We start from the raw sequence: 17,091 nt of genomic DNA, 5'->3' as shown, positions 1-17,091 counted from the left end.
GTTTTTTTCGTTGCATTATTTCGTCAATTATTGGGGCAGCCTTGGATCTCCGAGCACACTTTTCTTCTTACAGGTACTAGTGCTCATGCACTTTACTTTTAAAAAGAAAGCTGATGATTCACTCAGCCGTTATTTAAGAGTATCAAACAGAAACAGCACACTGGAAACTTTCTTATGAAAGGAAGTGATTTTTAAGAAGGAATCAAGCACCTACAAAAGTCAAGGATTTCCACTCATGGAACATGACAAGAGTTCTGTGTAGGCGTTCACATAAAAAAAGATTGAAGCCACTAGAAATAAAATACAGTCACATTCTCCATCAGTGTCTCTCAGAACTTTTTTTATTTCCCATGCATAGTTTGGACAAGAGTGTAATGGAACTGAAATGAAATGAAAAATATGGAAATAAAAGTTTTGACATTCATTGTGATTTTCTCCATTATGGACATGAGAGGAATCATTGAGAAAACATGTTAACAACTAGAAAAAAAGGTTTTATGTCAGGGTTAAAATCTTTCAGAAAGACCTTCAAGGTGACGGACTTTGGACGGGGAAAAGTTCTGTATAACATAAATAGATTACAAAAAAAATCCCTAAAACATTCAGCACATTTTTATACAACACAGTGCAGTTAAAGTAAGTTCAAATGATTTTCCAGCACTCGCTTACTCGATTTGTGACTAGTTGACATGACTCTGTGACTTTCTTCTGCTTTTTCTTTCTCCTTTTGAACTGAGAGATAGACCGGCACTATTGTAAACACTTAGTAGAAAGATGTGTCTGGTACAGTGCTGCTCCAAACCACAACAGAGCATAAAAATCAACCAGGAATTTTGAATTACGTGACAAATGGGGTGAACAATCACTGAATGAGGAGCTCACATTGCCACAGTCACCATAACACTTTCATACGCTGATATGTCAGTGTTATGTTTACAGCTTGTAGGGTTAGCAGGTATGACAATATTTATCACAACCACTGCTGAGAGTGAAGACTTTGATTAGGTGTCCGTGTGTTACATTTTGACTGACATTAGCATTTTTGCAAAAATGTCTAATAGCTGGTTTAGGTGTTGCCTTGCTAACCAAAGAAATCCGTATGGGAGGACTGGTCTCAGAACTTGCAATGAAACTGCGATGACCTAATACTAATTCCCAACTCTGTAGTTTTAGCATATCATAAAGGGCCAAAGGCCGTTTTAGAGGCTCTTGTACATTGACAAAAGTAAAATCGAGAGGGAAATTTCTTAGAATTTGGGGGAGGAAATTGATTACATTTGTAACGAATTGAGCATCTGAATGCAATATTGGCTATTGACAGCTTTAATGAATTAAAATGAAGTCTGGGCCCTAAAAAACTTAAGATGATCCTTACTGTACATTGCTAAGTTTGCATCAATATTAATAATAATTAATAATTGAAAAAAGAAAGGAAAAAAAGAAAGCATTTCACAGTTCTAACTAACACTGTATTGCAACTGCAACAGCAGCATGGAAACATAGTGTAAACTGTCTGTGTATGTGTGCATGAGTGAGAGAGCAATAAAGTAAGAGTGGAAAGGGTCTCTCTCTTACACACACCATGGGCCACAATAAGTGGTTATTACATACGTGCTTACTCTATCTACTGTGTGAAGTGTTGTACTAAGAAACGACTATTCCCTGCTATGCCTTCATTGCCGGACAGAAACACAATAATTTAAAAGAAAAATAACATCTTTTAAGATGTGTATTAGACACAGAAGCATTTTTTGTATTTTGTGTATGCCTTAGTATGCGTATGAAATGGCAGTGTGCAACAAATAATGTAAAGTGGAGTGTCCGTGATGGTCATACTTTGCATGGTATGGAGGCTGGTAACACAATATTTGGATTTTGTAACCCTAAAATGTGGAGGCTACAATGTTCTCACTAAAGTATAAACACAACAGTCTCAGAAGTGCTCCCTTTAACGTTCTCACGTGAAAAGCTGTAAGTGAGGAAGCTGTTCTAAACTAATTGTGTTGCTCATCAGCAAGCTACAAGAGGGGATCAAAATAAACAGCTACATAAACAGAAAACCAAATTGTGACACAATGTATCACAAAATGCAAACGTCATGAAGTTCAGTGTGATCCCAGTGATTACTGTGAGAAGATATTATATATCTACACTTAGAAAATACACTTCAACACACCCAGTTCCTTCCAACAGTATGAAAAATATACAAATAAAAAATACAAGTACTCTCAGACACCAGGTAGGTAGTTTTCTGTTGACATGAAATCAGTGAGGACCAAAAGATAAATATTTCACATTTTTTTCTCCCTTGCATTTTAAAGAGAAAATAAAAATTTGTGTGTATGAAATAAAAGAAGAAAAAAAACTGTCCATTTTGAAATATTATCCTTCAGTAATTAGTAACATTGTGATACCACATATTTGTTTTTCAGCTAAAAATGCCTTAGCTTCTCTAGTAAGCAAAAAAGAGCCAGTGTTGAAACCAAAAGCATTATAGAATTCTTTTTTTCAGACATCATACACTATGCACAGATAATAAAAACATTAACAATGATCAAGTCTTTTCCACACAAGAGAAATTATTCCTCTGTTTAGGTCTGGAACATTAAGAGCTCAGGAGAAGACTGGAGATTCATCATAATCAGCATCATCATCCTGTATTATCAGCAGTCATAAATGCCTCCAACTGTCAGACTCTAGGTACTGACAGTTTAACAATGAGACAGAAAAGAGGCTGATGAAATAAATGTTTTTAACGCCCTCATAATGCAACATACTGTGAGGCCTGGGAGTGGTAGATGTTGAATTGGGGACTGGGGTACGAAGACAGAGAGTGATCTAGGGGACAACGGCACACCAATGTGTACAGATAGCATCCGTCTCAGCTCTTAGTGTACTACAAACTTTGACCCATTAGAGGAGAAATATCAGTTAATGTATGTTAGTAACACCACCTGCAAATTCTGCTCTGGAGCAGTTGGGCATCAGGCCCTGCCAGGTGAGTAACAGTCATTCATTGTCATTCATGGTCATACCAGCTGAGCGCTATTTTGGCAAAGGAAAGCCTACACTCAGAAAGATAAAGAAAGGGGAAGATGAAGAAGTGAAATGCTCAGCTCACTTGACATGTTCGGCACTGTGGGAGGAGCAGTAATATTTCTTATGAGCTATGAACGTGGAGAGGCTGCTGAACTTGATGTTGCAAAGCCGACAGAAGCGGGAGTTACCGTTCAGGACAGGGGAGATTACCGTGGTTTTAGGGATGGGGATGGGGGCAGGCTGGGGTGTGGAGGCTGTGGTTGTGACAGCCTTGTCTGGAAGATGGGATGAACCCACCGTCTCCTTCAGGACCTCAGGCACAGGTGATAAAGTCAGAGAGGGAGCCCTTGGGGGAGACACCGGTAGAGGTGAACAGGCCGAAGGTGATCCATCCCCACCGGAAGGGCTGCCGTTAAGCGGTGGGGAGACAGGAGAAGTTGTACCGCTTCTTGCCTGCCCGTTGATGCGGTCTCTGTGAACACGAGAGACCACTCTGGGCTGGCTGGTCGGGGTGGTGGAGGTGGTTGCAGCAGGTCCATCCCTGGGACTAAGGCTGGGGCTGTGACTGACTGCAATGCCTGGCTGGGGTGGCTGAATGGTTACAACCAGACCGTGGGTAGTCTTGAAGTGCTCCATCAGGTCACAGGTGATGAGCCTGTTTGGGCAGTATGGGCAGACCACCTGAGAGGAACCACCGCCTATGCCTTTGGCTCCAGTTCCTGGGGTGGCTGCAAGTGCGGGGGTCGTATTGGGACAAGATGTGGCATCAGAGGCTGGTAAGGCAGAGGGGTGAGGACTGGATGATGTGCCTTGAGCCTGAGCAACCCACTCAGCGGGTAGAGCTTTAGCCTCCGTAGGGTGCAAAAGTTCCGGGCGCTCCTGCTGAGGCTTGCTTTTGGGAGAGGTGGAGGTGGATCTCTTGAGCCTGTGAAGCTGCTCCAAGGTGTGGGGCTGGAGGGTGGTGGCAGGGCAATAGTAGGTTTTATGAGCCAGGTAGTTCTCAATGCTATTGAAGCTGATACTGCAGGCGGTGCACTTGTGGTAGTCAGTAAGAGGCAGGGCAGGGAGAATACTGCTACTGCTACTGCTGTGCCGTGAAACCTCTCTCAGACGGGGCCTCTTGCTGAGGTCAATCGGGCCATCTCCTTCAGAGCTGGAGCTGCCTGCCCCACTGGGAGAAACTTCTTGCTTCACTGCCAAGCCCAGAACAGAAGGGGATGGCGCTGAGGCAGCAGCAGTGGCTGCAGCGGCAGCAGCAGCAGCGGCATTGGCTAAGGCTTCAGTTCTGGCCATGTGAATCTCGTACATCTTCTTCCTCTTGCGTGTGCGGATGGGCTGGGGAAGGAAGGCTGCTGTGGTGGTTGCCTTGGCCATATGTACGGCTCGGTGGTTGGATGGGTCATGGCGTGATGCGCAGTAGAAGCGTTTGTGAACAGTGTAGTTTTCATGACGACTGAACCGAATGTTGCAGGCCACGCAGAAGGTTCTATTGGGATCATCTTCTTGGTCCTCTGCAGAACCACTAGCAGGACTTTGGCTGCCTTCACTGGCTCTTCCTCCTCCACCTCCTCCTCCCACACTTCCACCTCCACCTTCCCCTTCAGAAGAGGATGATATTCCCTCTCTCACCACCGGGTTTTCTGTCTTCACCTCCACCATCCTCCTGGATTCTGTTACTCCACTTCCTGCAAGGGGTTCAGAGTCAGTAGGAGAAGCAGAGGCTGCTCTACTTGCTGCTCCACCCTGAGGAGATGCGGACGAGCCATGTGCCCCACTGGAAGGCATCGTGGCTGGGGCTGCATCCCTTGTCGATCCAGGGCCTGAAGCTGAGGTTGCACCTTCTCCATGGTGCCTACTGGAGCAGTACAGCCTCTTATGTGCATAGAAGTTGTTAATGTTGTTGAAGGTGATATCACACTCAAAGCAGGTGGCTCCTTTAGGAGGGGGAGTGGCTGCGGCTGTAGGCGCAGTCGGTCCAGATGGGAAGAAAGCCGCTGGGTTGTTCTGAGGAACTGCCTGGCCCTGTTTCAGACGGCTGTGGACCATCTCTGACATTTTAGCCAATATCTCCGAGGCTTGAGGCAAAATGGCTGCCTCAGGATTAAACATGTACTGAGGCAAGAACATTGCTCCTCCAGGAAGAACTGACCCTGTACCTCCCAAATGTGCAGGGCTAGAACCAGGGGTGGGACTAGTTGGTTCTGCCTTCACGGTTGCGGTGGCTGGACTCTTCGGAGAGGTTAATGTCTGGCAGGAGGATGTGGCAATTTGCTCCTCCTTTGTCTTCCTTTTTGCTTCTTGATCTCCCTCCTCTCCACCAAGCTCCTCTTCCTGCCCATCCTCCTTAAACTCCATTTGCTCCTCTTCTGTCTCTGAGTCTGAATGAGGCTCCTCTTTGATCTTTAGGTCAGTGGTTGGAGCATCAGGAGGACTGCAGTCTCGAGGCGTGGCTGAGCCGCCGTTTGCGCCAGGGCTGGATGAGTCTGGCAAAGGGACACAGGCTAGGGGCTCCCTTTCCTGGGGAGACAGCTGGAGCTGGGGGTGGTCAACTGATGATGGCGTACTTTGGCGAGGGGTGGGACTCCTTTCGGCTGGGACTCTAACCTCTAGGTGAGTCCGCACATGCTGCTGAAGCTGGGCAGGGGAGTCAGAGTTGTGACCACACACTTGACACTTCAGCACCACACCTGAGTCTCCTGGACTGAGACCTGAAGAAGAGAGTCAAAATTAGCGAACTATAACAGTTGCTTAGATTTGAATGGTTTGAGAATGGCAAAATTCAAGTTTGGTCAAGATTTACATTGATCCACAAAACTGATAATCTTGAAAATCAGCTATCATAATGATGATATGTGTTACCAGTGGAAAGGGGCAGCTTTGGAAGTCCTGGCCCAGGGGAGTAGACCTCACTGTGAGATCCAGGCTGGCAAACCATGTGGCTGGTGACCAGATGGCTGTAGAGGATGTCCCTTGTGGTGGAGACAAAGCCACAGCCATGACACACCCCGTTCAGTGTGTCTGTGTGGACCTTAAGGTGGCGCTCACAGTTTGCTTTTGTGGTAAAGGCTGATAGACAGATGAGACAGACAAATGGACGCTCACCTGTGGAAGGACCGAGAGAGACAATAAGTTAGAGGGACAATCAATGAGCTCATCTACCGCACAGTCAAATGAAGTGGTTGATTAAGGCACACTAGTCAAGTAACAAGGTAGATCTCAATGTTCTGATCCTTTGTCTGTTTGGCATACATATACAGAAAGTCTTGCTCTCACCACTGTGGGTGCGCATGTGGATCTCTAGTGAGCTGGCACTGGGGCAGCTCTTGTTGCACTGTGGAAAGGGGCAGATGCGTTCATTGGGATAAGACTCCTTGGGTTTGTCTTGTGGCGGGGACGAGGCTGTGGCTGGCTGCTTCTGACGGCTAGCGCAGTAGTACATAAGGTGGGCCTGCAGGTTCCTCTCACTGCGGTACCAGATTCCACAGTCCTTGCATGGGAAAATGTCCTCTGATAGACAGCAGAACATACATTTAGAGTTAGTTAACTGAACAGAAACACAAATTCGTAGGTTTGAGCAACTTGATGAAAAGCACCACTGATCAAATAGAGACCTGTTTTGGTAAGGTAAGGTGTGGATGTTCAACTTCAAGTACCTTAAGTAAAAATGTTGTTCTAATTTGAATATACTAGTCTTTACCTATACCCTTATTCCGAAGATGTTAATATACATAAAGTATGTGCATATGTCACATGAACCACATTTCAGAAGTCGATCTACAGCTCTAATAGAAAAATAGAAACACACACACACACACACACACACACACACACACACACACACGCATGCACGCACGCACGCACGCACACACACACACAATTGCTATGAGTATCCAAGGCAACAGGAAACTAATTATCATATCTTATCATCTGGGTTATTTTTAATAACATTACAATTATTTGCTGCAGTGTTACCAGATATAGGAATGTGTTATGATCTAGGATGATTACCAACGGCCACATCATGTCTGTGTTTAGGCATCAGCCACAGACATCAGCATAGCACATGGCCCAAGGGAAACTTTATTGAGTGGATCTGACAGGAGAGTTAAATAACTGCAGTGCCATCTTGTGGCCAAAGACATCATTGCAACTGACACATATACACAAATAACAGTATATCATATCATTGTAGCTTATATTGCAGTGATCATAATAACCATGCTTGAATAAAAGATGTAAAGGCTGACAAGACAAAAAATGTGTAGTATAAACGATTAGAATGGAATACTGTTTTTGATGTAATACTTCATGGGCCATATCCCATATGTCTTGTACATTTTAAATATATAGTCCTAAGGAATTATCTTCTTCTTTGTATTTATACTATATTACTTGTGTTTCTAGTATCTTTTCATACCACAAAATACCAATCCATCTGTTATAACTTAGTCAGCCAAATTAAAACTTTTCTTTTTTCCAGGCCTATGTGTAATGTGTGTCTGTATGTCTTTTTATTTCTCTATCCTCTATTATATAAACAAAAAAGCAGCTAACTGCTAGCAAATAAATAATACATATTGTCATGCCTTAAATACAACACTCACTATTGACAACGGCAGTAGCCAAGATGGCGGCCATGCCAGCTTGCTGTGGGAGGAGCTGGATTTCTGAGCGCAGCGCCGGCGGGTACAGTGACTCCTCCTTTACCCCAGCTTGTTTCTGGGTGACGAGGCTGAGTGGAGGAGAGAGATGGGGGGAGGAGGAGGATCCTGGAGGAGGCAACAAGGAAGCCAGGAGCCTTTCACCAGCCCCAAGTTCTCTGGTCACCTTACAGAACAACTCCTCACCTGAAAACACACAAGCTTGGGTCACATTTGGAAACTGACAAGGCACATCCCTAGTGTGGTAAGATATGGTAACAGTTCACTTTTTAATTTTCATATGACCAATACAAATAGGATTAAAGGTGTATGGCAGACGGAATTATCATTATTGTTGAGAAGACATGGGAGGATATTTGGAGTTACGCTAAAAAGATTTCCATCTGTACTCGGACGAAAGCAATCCAGTTAAAAATAATAGTACATAGGGTGCATATATCTCCTAATCGCAGGCATTCTTTCAACCCATCACTTTCTCCTGTGTCTTAAATGTAAAACAGAAATAGGTACCCTAACTCATTGCTTATGGTCTTGTCATAAATTACAGAAATATTGGTCTGACATATTAGATTAATTATGAATAATATTTGGTAAAGATTTAGAAATGGATCCATTAGTTCTGATTTTGGGCCTTCCAAGTAGACGTATACCTACTACAAGTGGCAAAAGGTTATAGAACATTCTTACTTTTGCTGCGAGAAAAAGTATATTGTTACAGTGGATTAATGATAAGGGCCCTTCTGTTAAGGTTTGGTTTAAGGTTAGATTGGAATTGATTCCTCTGGAATATTTAACAAATATACATCACAAAGCGGAGCAGTTTTACAAAGTCTGGCAGCCCTATTTGAACTATTTAGGACCCGACAATTCTTTGATTATTATGCAAGGAATCTCCTGAACATAGGCTCTTGTGACCTGTGATGTAACTTCCTGTAATGTGGACTGTTTCCTGTGGCCTCAAATATATCTGTTGACATGAGCTGCATTTTGTTTTTGTTTTGTTTTTGCTTGTTAGTATTGTCTATATCTTTGTTTGGTGTCATTATTATTGTTCTTGTGGAAAAAAAAATTAATAAAAAACAATACATATATTGTAAAACAAACTCAATTGATTATTTTTTGGAGGTGGTAGTTGCAGAGAGATTGGAGACATTTTGAACTGTAGTAGCAGGAAACACAAATATGGACATTCTAGTGTCCCATTAAGTCCACATAAGCAAAGCCCTGGAACTGACACCTAAATAGAATGAAGCTATCATTGAGGATTAATTACCCCTGTGCTTTTCTTGCCAGAATGTCTGCCCTGAAAAAGGACTATTGAAAAGATGGTAATTGGTTAGTAATGACGGTAGTACTAGCAGGACAACTGGTAACATTTTACTTCAACCCCTATATTTTGCATTTATAATCAGTATATAAACATTTAATAAATGTCTATAACCTACTACAATGTAGTTGTAAACAGATATAAGGACATTTAGGTGTTCATTAATGTAAAAGTAAATTTGTAAACTTCTAATATGAAGACATTTTATGTAATCACAACTGTGTTTTAATATATTATCATTCATAATCACCAGCCTCCACTTATGGATGCCCATAGGAGGAGTTATAGTTGTTGATAAATACATTAATAATGACTTATTTCTGCATGCAAATACATTGTAGTGTGCTATAAACCATTTAATTAAATGTATATATATATACTGCGTATAAATGCTTCATATGGAGAGCTAAAGTAAACTGTTAACAGAACACTAAATAAGGAACACTTTCACTTTCAAGGCAGTCAGCACACATTATGAAGGGTTCACAAGAATATACTAGGGGCGGTAAAATTAATCATTGCATCGCGATGCGGACCTCGGCGATTCTGTATCGATGCAGTGACAGACCATAATGGATTATTGCCTACTGATGTTATTTGTTGATTTTCCAGTTGCTGCTTTTTCTGTTTGTTGTTTCTGTTTGTTGTCTGTTACATTCAGGAAGGGTCTTCTTTAAGAGCAGATTCAATAATAAGGGGAGTTCATATATATGTGACTGCTTGAATTTGTTGATGAAAACCATGTGTAACAATATATAATAATATTGAGGAGGTAACGCATCGTGATGCATTGTGATATTGAATTGATTTGAATCGTTGACAGGACAATCAAATTGAATTGTGAGACCAGTGAAGATTCACACCCCTAGAATACACTGTACATCATAAAGAGCCAAATACAGGTGGACATGATGCTTAAGGCGTTCTCCATTGTCACATAGAAAAACTCGCCTTGGCTGTAGATGGTACAGTTGGCAGCTGAGACGTCAGAGGTCAGGGGGAGCAGACCAATCCAACAGTCTAGATCTTCACATACCAGAGTCAACCTAGAGCTCTGCACACAAACACAGAAAGCAGATAAGGAATGAACATAACCATGTCATTGTATACATCTTTGAGTTTTGGACTGTTGGTCTGACAAAAACTAGTTAAAGATGCCACCTTGAACTCTGGGAAACTGTGATGGTATTTTTTCACTATTTCTTGACATCAACTAAAATCCACCCATGCCTAAATTTAAACAAATGAGCTATTAAAGAATTATATTGTGCCTTGCATCGTATCTGAATTTTGAAACATTCTCTTTGAAAATGACCACAGTGGCAAAAAGACAAGAGTCTAACCTGATGATACTTGATTTTCCTCTCATGCCTCCCTTAACATCATTTCAAAAGGAAACAAGTCAAATGAAATAAGAGAGAGACTCTTAAAGTATATGCCATTGTCACTTTTAAGTGTCCATTCTCTTCCTTAACTGGGCTTCTGTATAGTATGCAGACCATGAGATAATCACAAAAATCCAAGCATTAATTGCTGTCAATTGGGAATACACAGTCACACGGTACTGTCCAGTGTGTGGCCAGTGGTGAACACCCGTTTATTAAAAAAAACGCCAGCGGTCAGAGGATGATTACAACCCAAGAAGGAAATGAGGAAATGAGGGGAGCACGGGCTGAACAAAGCTGCATAGAAAATAAAAGGAGAAGAGAAAGAAAAGGAATAAAAGAGGAAGAGAGACCCCGGGAGAGAGTGAGAGAAGAAAAGGAAGAGAAAGATCTGATGTGGCCGACAGGCTGCTATTCAGACGGCTGCCATAATTAGATCCACAGTGAATACACTAGACAAAGAGTGTAGGGTCAACATCCAGTTTCTGTATGTGTGGAGGTATGACAGAGAGAGACAGGGAGGGAGGGAGGGAGGGAGAACATGTAAAACACACAGATATACACACACCTGTGTGTCCTGAGTACAATATTGTCTTTGTTCATATGAGGCTCCCGGAGCATTCCCTCGCGCACGCACGCACACACGCACGCACGCACTTTTTTCAGTACCTCACTATGCCACAATCACCCCATATGATTTTACTGCAAAACAGGGTAAAAACTAGTGAGTAAAAGTGATTTTTAACAGCTTTTAACAAATAACTATTAAAGTGGTACATGCACAAGTACTGTACTGTATGTTTGTGCTTCTGGTGTTCCAACGTCTAACTGACGAGATAAAGGTGAATAAGGAAGCACTTCTCTATTCATGTATGGCATGGCTCAGCTATTCTGTTGTCTTTTCATTTCTATCTTATATAAAATATAACTAATTCAACAATTAAAAAGGGAACAAAACACTTAAAATGTATGATGTCCATGCAATGGCTGCATCTCTTTTCTATCAAACCCAGTGTGTGAGCGGCAGCGCCGCGTTGTGATGCAGTACTGCTAACTCTCCGCCAGGAGGCAGCATTCCCTCAGCACTGGACCTGAGAGTGCTTACGCCACACTCACTGAGCAATTAAGTCTATAAGGGTCAAAGTTGACATGATGGTGTGTCCTGCTTGTTAAGGGTTTCTTCTGTCACACTCCATAGTTAGCTTTAATATCAGTACTATTAAATACATTACATATTCAAGAAATGCCATGACCAATGGGAGCCTTTTTACAATCTTTTGGAGCAAATCAGTACTTTGTCATCAAATTCAAATCCTATGTTACTTCTTCTATTCTAGCATTTTAACAATGATTTCTACTCCTTTGTGTTGTGTCAATACTGCTATATATAAAGATGGGCTGATCAGTGTGAAAATGAACCCCCAAGTGAGTGACAAAGGGATCTATCACTGGCTTTCTGGGAGGAAAACTAAGCAGTGGACAGTATGATATGGTGGAAAACCAGTGAGAGCACAGAACAGGAAGTGTGTTTGATACAAACTGGCACATTTCATGCATTAGGCCAAAAAAGGATTGCCCAGACTGATGAGTATTCTCATTGCACATGTATCTGACTTCTATTCTTTCCATCTGTAATAAACTGCCAAAAACCTGGTTCCCCTCCCAGTCAATTCTTACTTAAATGCCCTTCATTAGAGTACTACAATGTACTCATAGTGTACATACAATCCTCTTTATTCATTTATTAATAGAGAATGTTTTGAAATATGAATCTGTATCTGCATTAGATACAGGTGCAGAAGTGTAAGTATGTGCAGTAGCTTGTGACTGCAGTAGTTCATTAAAACATACAGTGCCAGTTTAGATTTCTGAACGTATATGATTGTATCAGTGATTCAGGGCAGCCATTGGTTTTCCATTCACTTCTGTATGATATGAAAATGTATTAGTAGACTCTGCATTATACATTTTTTAGTTATGAATTGAATGGCACCCAATGGCAGCCTACAATGGCAGAAAAATACATACAATCTAAGCACACAAGCGTGGTTTAAAAAAAAAAAAAGATTACCTGTGATTTAAAGTGTTTGAGATTTGTAATAAATGGGATGAAACAGTGGTTACCAATGTGGCATGGTGGGAAGAAACTACATTTACTCAAGTACTGTACTTAAGTATACTTATCAGGTACTGTACTTATTATTAATACAAAATATAACTCAACTGGGCGCCTGGGTAGCTCATCTGGTTGAGCAGGCGCCCATATGCAGAGACTCAGTCCTCGACATAGCGGCTCAGGGTTCGAGTCTGACCTGGGGCCATTTGCTGCATGTCTTCCCCCTCTCTCTTCCCCCTTTCCTGTCTACAGCTGTCCTGTCTATTAAAGGCTAAAGTGCCCCTGAAAAAACAGAATAATTCAACTAATACATTATAATACAGTATATTACTATTGATAAAGTTACCCAGCAGTGTATAAAGCAGTCACAATTAGCTCCACCTTTACCATCTGCAGCATTAAAGTGATGAACACATTAATGCATCAATAATTATAATCCAATGATATAATTTACATACATGTAATTATGAAAAGGGCCATTCTGCATAGTGAGTCATTTTGGTACTGTAAGTATATGTTGATACCAATACTTAGTACTTAGGACTTTTAATTGTAACAGAGTATTACACTGTAGTATTGCTAATTTTAGTAAAAGATCTGAGCTGGGCTTTGGGACCCCCCAAAAAAAAATTACTGCCACACACAAATGTATTAATTTTATTCTGTCTTTTCTTAAATGTTCAAAAAGAGATTGAACATTGGACTGTTTTACCTCTAAACACTGACTCTAAAAACATTCAAATGAAACAATTTTAAATAGGGAACATCGCTCGAAAGGTATGACGAGCTCACATTTCATGTTCACAAGTGTTGCGATTCACATTTCATGGCTATAAAAGGGTCAAAGACAAAACGGTTAGGAAAGAGTTGGCTATAACATGCAAAACCATTGGTATGGTCCTCAAACAGTCAAACTTCATTCATTAAAATAAGATAATAGTCTTTTAGATATTCTGCTAAATTACAAATAGAAAAACTTCATATTGTGTAGATAAATGAAAAAAAAAGACTGCACTGATCCATATGTTAAATTCCTAATCAGTGCCCTGCCGCTCCATAAGGTATCCGTTTACCTGCGGTGAAAACCTTTACTTCTTTACTGTATGTATGATCAGACGGATCATACTACACAGCTAGAGGTAAATCTTGAAATACCTGCAGAAGATGGACGGTGTCTGTAGGACAGCTTGGGAAGACAGTGAGAAGAGAGAAGGGAAGGACAGAAGGAAGGAAGCCTCTCAGTCTGTTGTACGTTGAAGACTGAAGCAGAGCGTATTGGATTTCATGGGGAACTAGCGCTGATGTGGAGATACTGCTTCTTTTGTTTTAATTTGTAACCCAATGCTGGAGCCGTCTGAGCTGTAAGTACTGCTAATTTGTTTCAGACTAATTCATCACGGCCACGGCTTTGGAATTCGCCATGATAGGGCAATGGGGAGAGCTCAGTAACGCACAAGTGGAAAACACACACACACACACACACACACACACACACACACACAGCAAGAGAAAATATGAAACACTTGTTCTTCAAAAAATATTATGTAATTACTCACTGTGAGTGTGATACTCTTATATTTCCTTATTTGATAATTAATAACACTTATTAAAAGTCAATGTTGTCCACTCCCTTACGCTGTTTCCTCCCTGACCACAGCTACATCAACGTGATTTTATTATAGTACAGTCACTAGAACAAAAGAAACATAATACACAGTATATTGGGGAAAGTTATTGATGTAACATCATTGATGATTTTTTCATATCTGATATCTGACTGGAGAAATCCTTTCAGTGGCACGTGGCAGCTAAATGTTTTATAAAGGTACTTCTATCCTGAAAATAACTATTAAAATAACTTTCTAGGGGAAATGTTCATAACTCTAGCATTTAACTTAAACTATTTTAAGATCTAATTTCATTCCAGAAACCTTTCTAATCCCATATAGGCTCTTGCATATTCAAGCACCGTCAAGTAGAAAGAGACACTCCAGCCAAGTGCAGTTCAGGATCAGATGTGAAGACAAGAAGCCTGAAGGACTGCAGTCTTATTTCATTGGGATTCAGGAAACACTGCAGGAGCTACAGTAGAATGCAAATATAAGCACCTACATATACATGCTGGGTAAAATCACTTGGAAGTTTATTGGGCATTCAAACAGCATGTCCTCAATATGGCTACATATGGATTTAAAGGAGATACTGATCATTTGTTTGCTGCTGGTTAAACTTTGAGAAAGCAAAAGTGGAGGTGTTCAATCATGGAACTAAATTGCAACATAACCACCAATTACAGTAAATAGATTATCTCTAATGTAACCCTGCAACAAGAAAAGACATGCTACTATACACAATGTAAAGCCATGAATACACACACAACTTCAAATGAGATAATGAGAATCAGAGAGGCACGGGGCCAAATCCCACTTTGTGTGTGTGTGGGTGTAATTAACCAGGCCAGTAAAGGATACAGATGCCAAAGATGTGGGTGTGAGTTAAGGAGAGCGTAGAAGGCCACTGGATGGTATTAAAACCTTGTTCACGTCTCTTGGTCTGACTCAAATAGCCAACAGTCACTTGAGGAACGTGTCTGGACCCACCAAGAGTCAACCTGGGCTGCGCCAAAAGGTTTTTGGACTGTGTATTCAGTGTATTATGTCAAGATAAGAAATAAAACAAACTCAACAAACTCAAGCACATTGTTTAATTCACGAGTTGTGGTGTTCACTGCGGGGACTGGCCACACCCCCATCAATAATAATAAAAAAGATTATTTTTCCTTTGACAGCAGCTAGAAAACACCTGCTGTGTTCTCACTGACTGGACAACGTTTCACCCCACAGAGAGCAGTGCAGTACAAATGTAGCCTCTACAGTACCTAACAGTAAAGCTGGGTACAGTATTGAACCTTCATACTTGTTTGGTACTGAACTAAATGTGTCCTTAGTGCAGAGTATCAAAGTTATATAAAAGTTTACATAGAATGTCTAGTCAGATTTTATGCTTGCCTTATTATCTGATCAGATATGTCTAGCTTTAGAATGCAGTACATTTAGTCATTTAGAGGAATGGATGGTTTTGGTAAAAGGAAAAAAAGTGGCTAATTTTTGTATTCCCCGAACTTAGGCATCAGGTTGTTTTGGTATTAGTATAGAAAGTCAGGTATCGTATTGCAACAGTATTGAAAATGTTCACACGAGACATGGAAATGTATTCATAGTATGTGTGTTTCCTCTTTCTGAGAAGAAGATGAACGCTCCTGGGAGACTACAGGTGTCAGGACTGTATATAGTAAGTAGCGACAGTTTGGAGAGGATGAAAAAAAAAGGAGAAAAGAAAAGAAAAGAGGACCAGGATGATTGACCAGAAATGTCAGGTTCTCCGCAATGAAAAAAACCCAACATCATCAAAAAATAGATTTATAGATCCACATAAATGCAAGACCTTAAGATACCTTGTCACCCTCTTTTCCTCTTGTCTGACCCTAACTATCTGCTCAGTCCTTCATCTATCAGTGGGATGTCAGGCCTCCCCGGCAGAACTACATCTTGGTTGAGAGCGCTGCCTTAAGCCTCATCAGCCGGAGGACAGTCTTTGAGCTGCAGTCTAAGCCCCTCGCCCGGACCCCGGTCCCCTCATGAATATTAACCAGCCCCGAGCCTGGCTTTAATCTGCCTGATCCCCGCACTGCTGCCGCCGAGACGATAGTGAATCTAATTATTTGGTCTGATATTAACCCCCCGCTCCCACACCCCCACCACACATCCACCATTCCCAGCCCCAATGTCCTGTCCTCACTATAGCTGCTGTAACATTAACATTTGTGTGTTAGTGCAAACTGACACCAACTGAACTCCAGAGCCACCTTCTTTTGCCAAAGTCAGTTCACATAAAACATGCATACACCATTCTCACACACACACACACACACACACACACACACACACACACCTCCACCAACCCCCCTCCACCTCCAGCGCAGCCTGCGACACCCACTTCTTATCAGGCCCAAAAACGCCCTCCTCAACACTGATAAAACTTGAATGCAAATGATGCCAGGCTGATTTCATTTCTTAATTTTCTTCCTCCATTCCCCTGTTCAGTATCAGAATGGCACCTCTCTCTCTCTCTCTCTCTCTCTCTCTCTCTCTGAAGCCAATCATGGGTAAGGGATGATGATGATGATGATGATGATGACTGCGATGGGAACGTCTCACCCCATCTCACATCGCCTCATGCTATACATGCACTTCAATTAAAGGGGAGGAAATAGAGAAACCTCTGCCCCCCTCTCAGCACCACCACCACCACCCTACCCTGCAGATGAGCAGATTAAGCTTTCTCTGTACAGCTGTCAACGGCCACAGTTTTACTGCTACCACTGGGGAATAAGTATGTTTGTATATGCAAATCATTACTGGCACATCTAGCACATCTATGTATCAGTGGTGTATACTGTTTCACATTGTCTAATATGGTTTACACTGCTCTGTGACAGTCTCAACAGGACAGTGTCATGGTCATTAAATGAAAAACATAGTCAATAGTCCATGTTAGTGTATG

At 41.6% G+C, this 17,091-nt stretch overlaps 1 protein-coding gene across 1 annotated transcript; it reads right to left on the bottom strand.

The window, feature by feature from the left end:
* Positions 1-319: 319 nt before the first annotated feature.
* Positions 320-10,126, bottom strand: LOC144513202 (zinc finger protein ZFPM1-like; the record flags this gene model as incomplete). Its single annotated transcript, XM_078244192.1, has 5 exons — positions 320-5,747; positions 5,899-6,141; positions 6,313-6,546; positions 7,644-7,886; positions 9,979-10,126. Coding segments are annotated over 5 exons (3,498 nt in total), but the record flags the coding sequence as incomplete, so codon positions are not given.
* Positions 10,127-17,091: the final 6,965 nt, after the last annotated feature.

This window comes from Sander vitreus, unplaced genomic scaffold (assembly GCF_031162955.1).
Source record: "Sander vitreus isolate 19-12246 unplaced genomic scaffold, sanVit1 ctg125_1, whole genome shotgun sequence".
Lineage (NCBI taxonomy): Eukaryota > Metazoa > Chordata > Actinopteri > Perciformes > Percidae > Sander > Sander vitreus.
The sequence above is the reverse complement of the archived record's forward strand: the minus strand, read 5'-3'. Positions and strand labels throughout refer to the sequence as shown.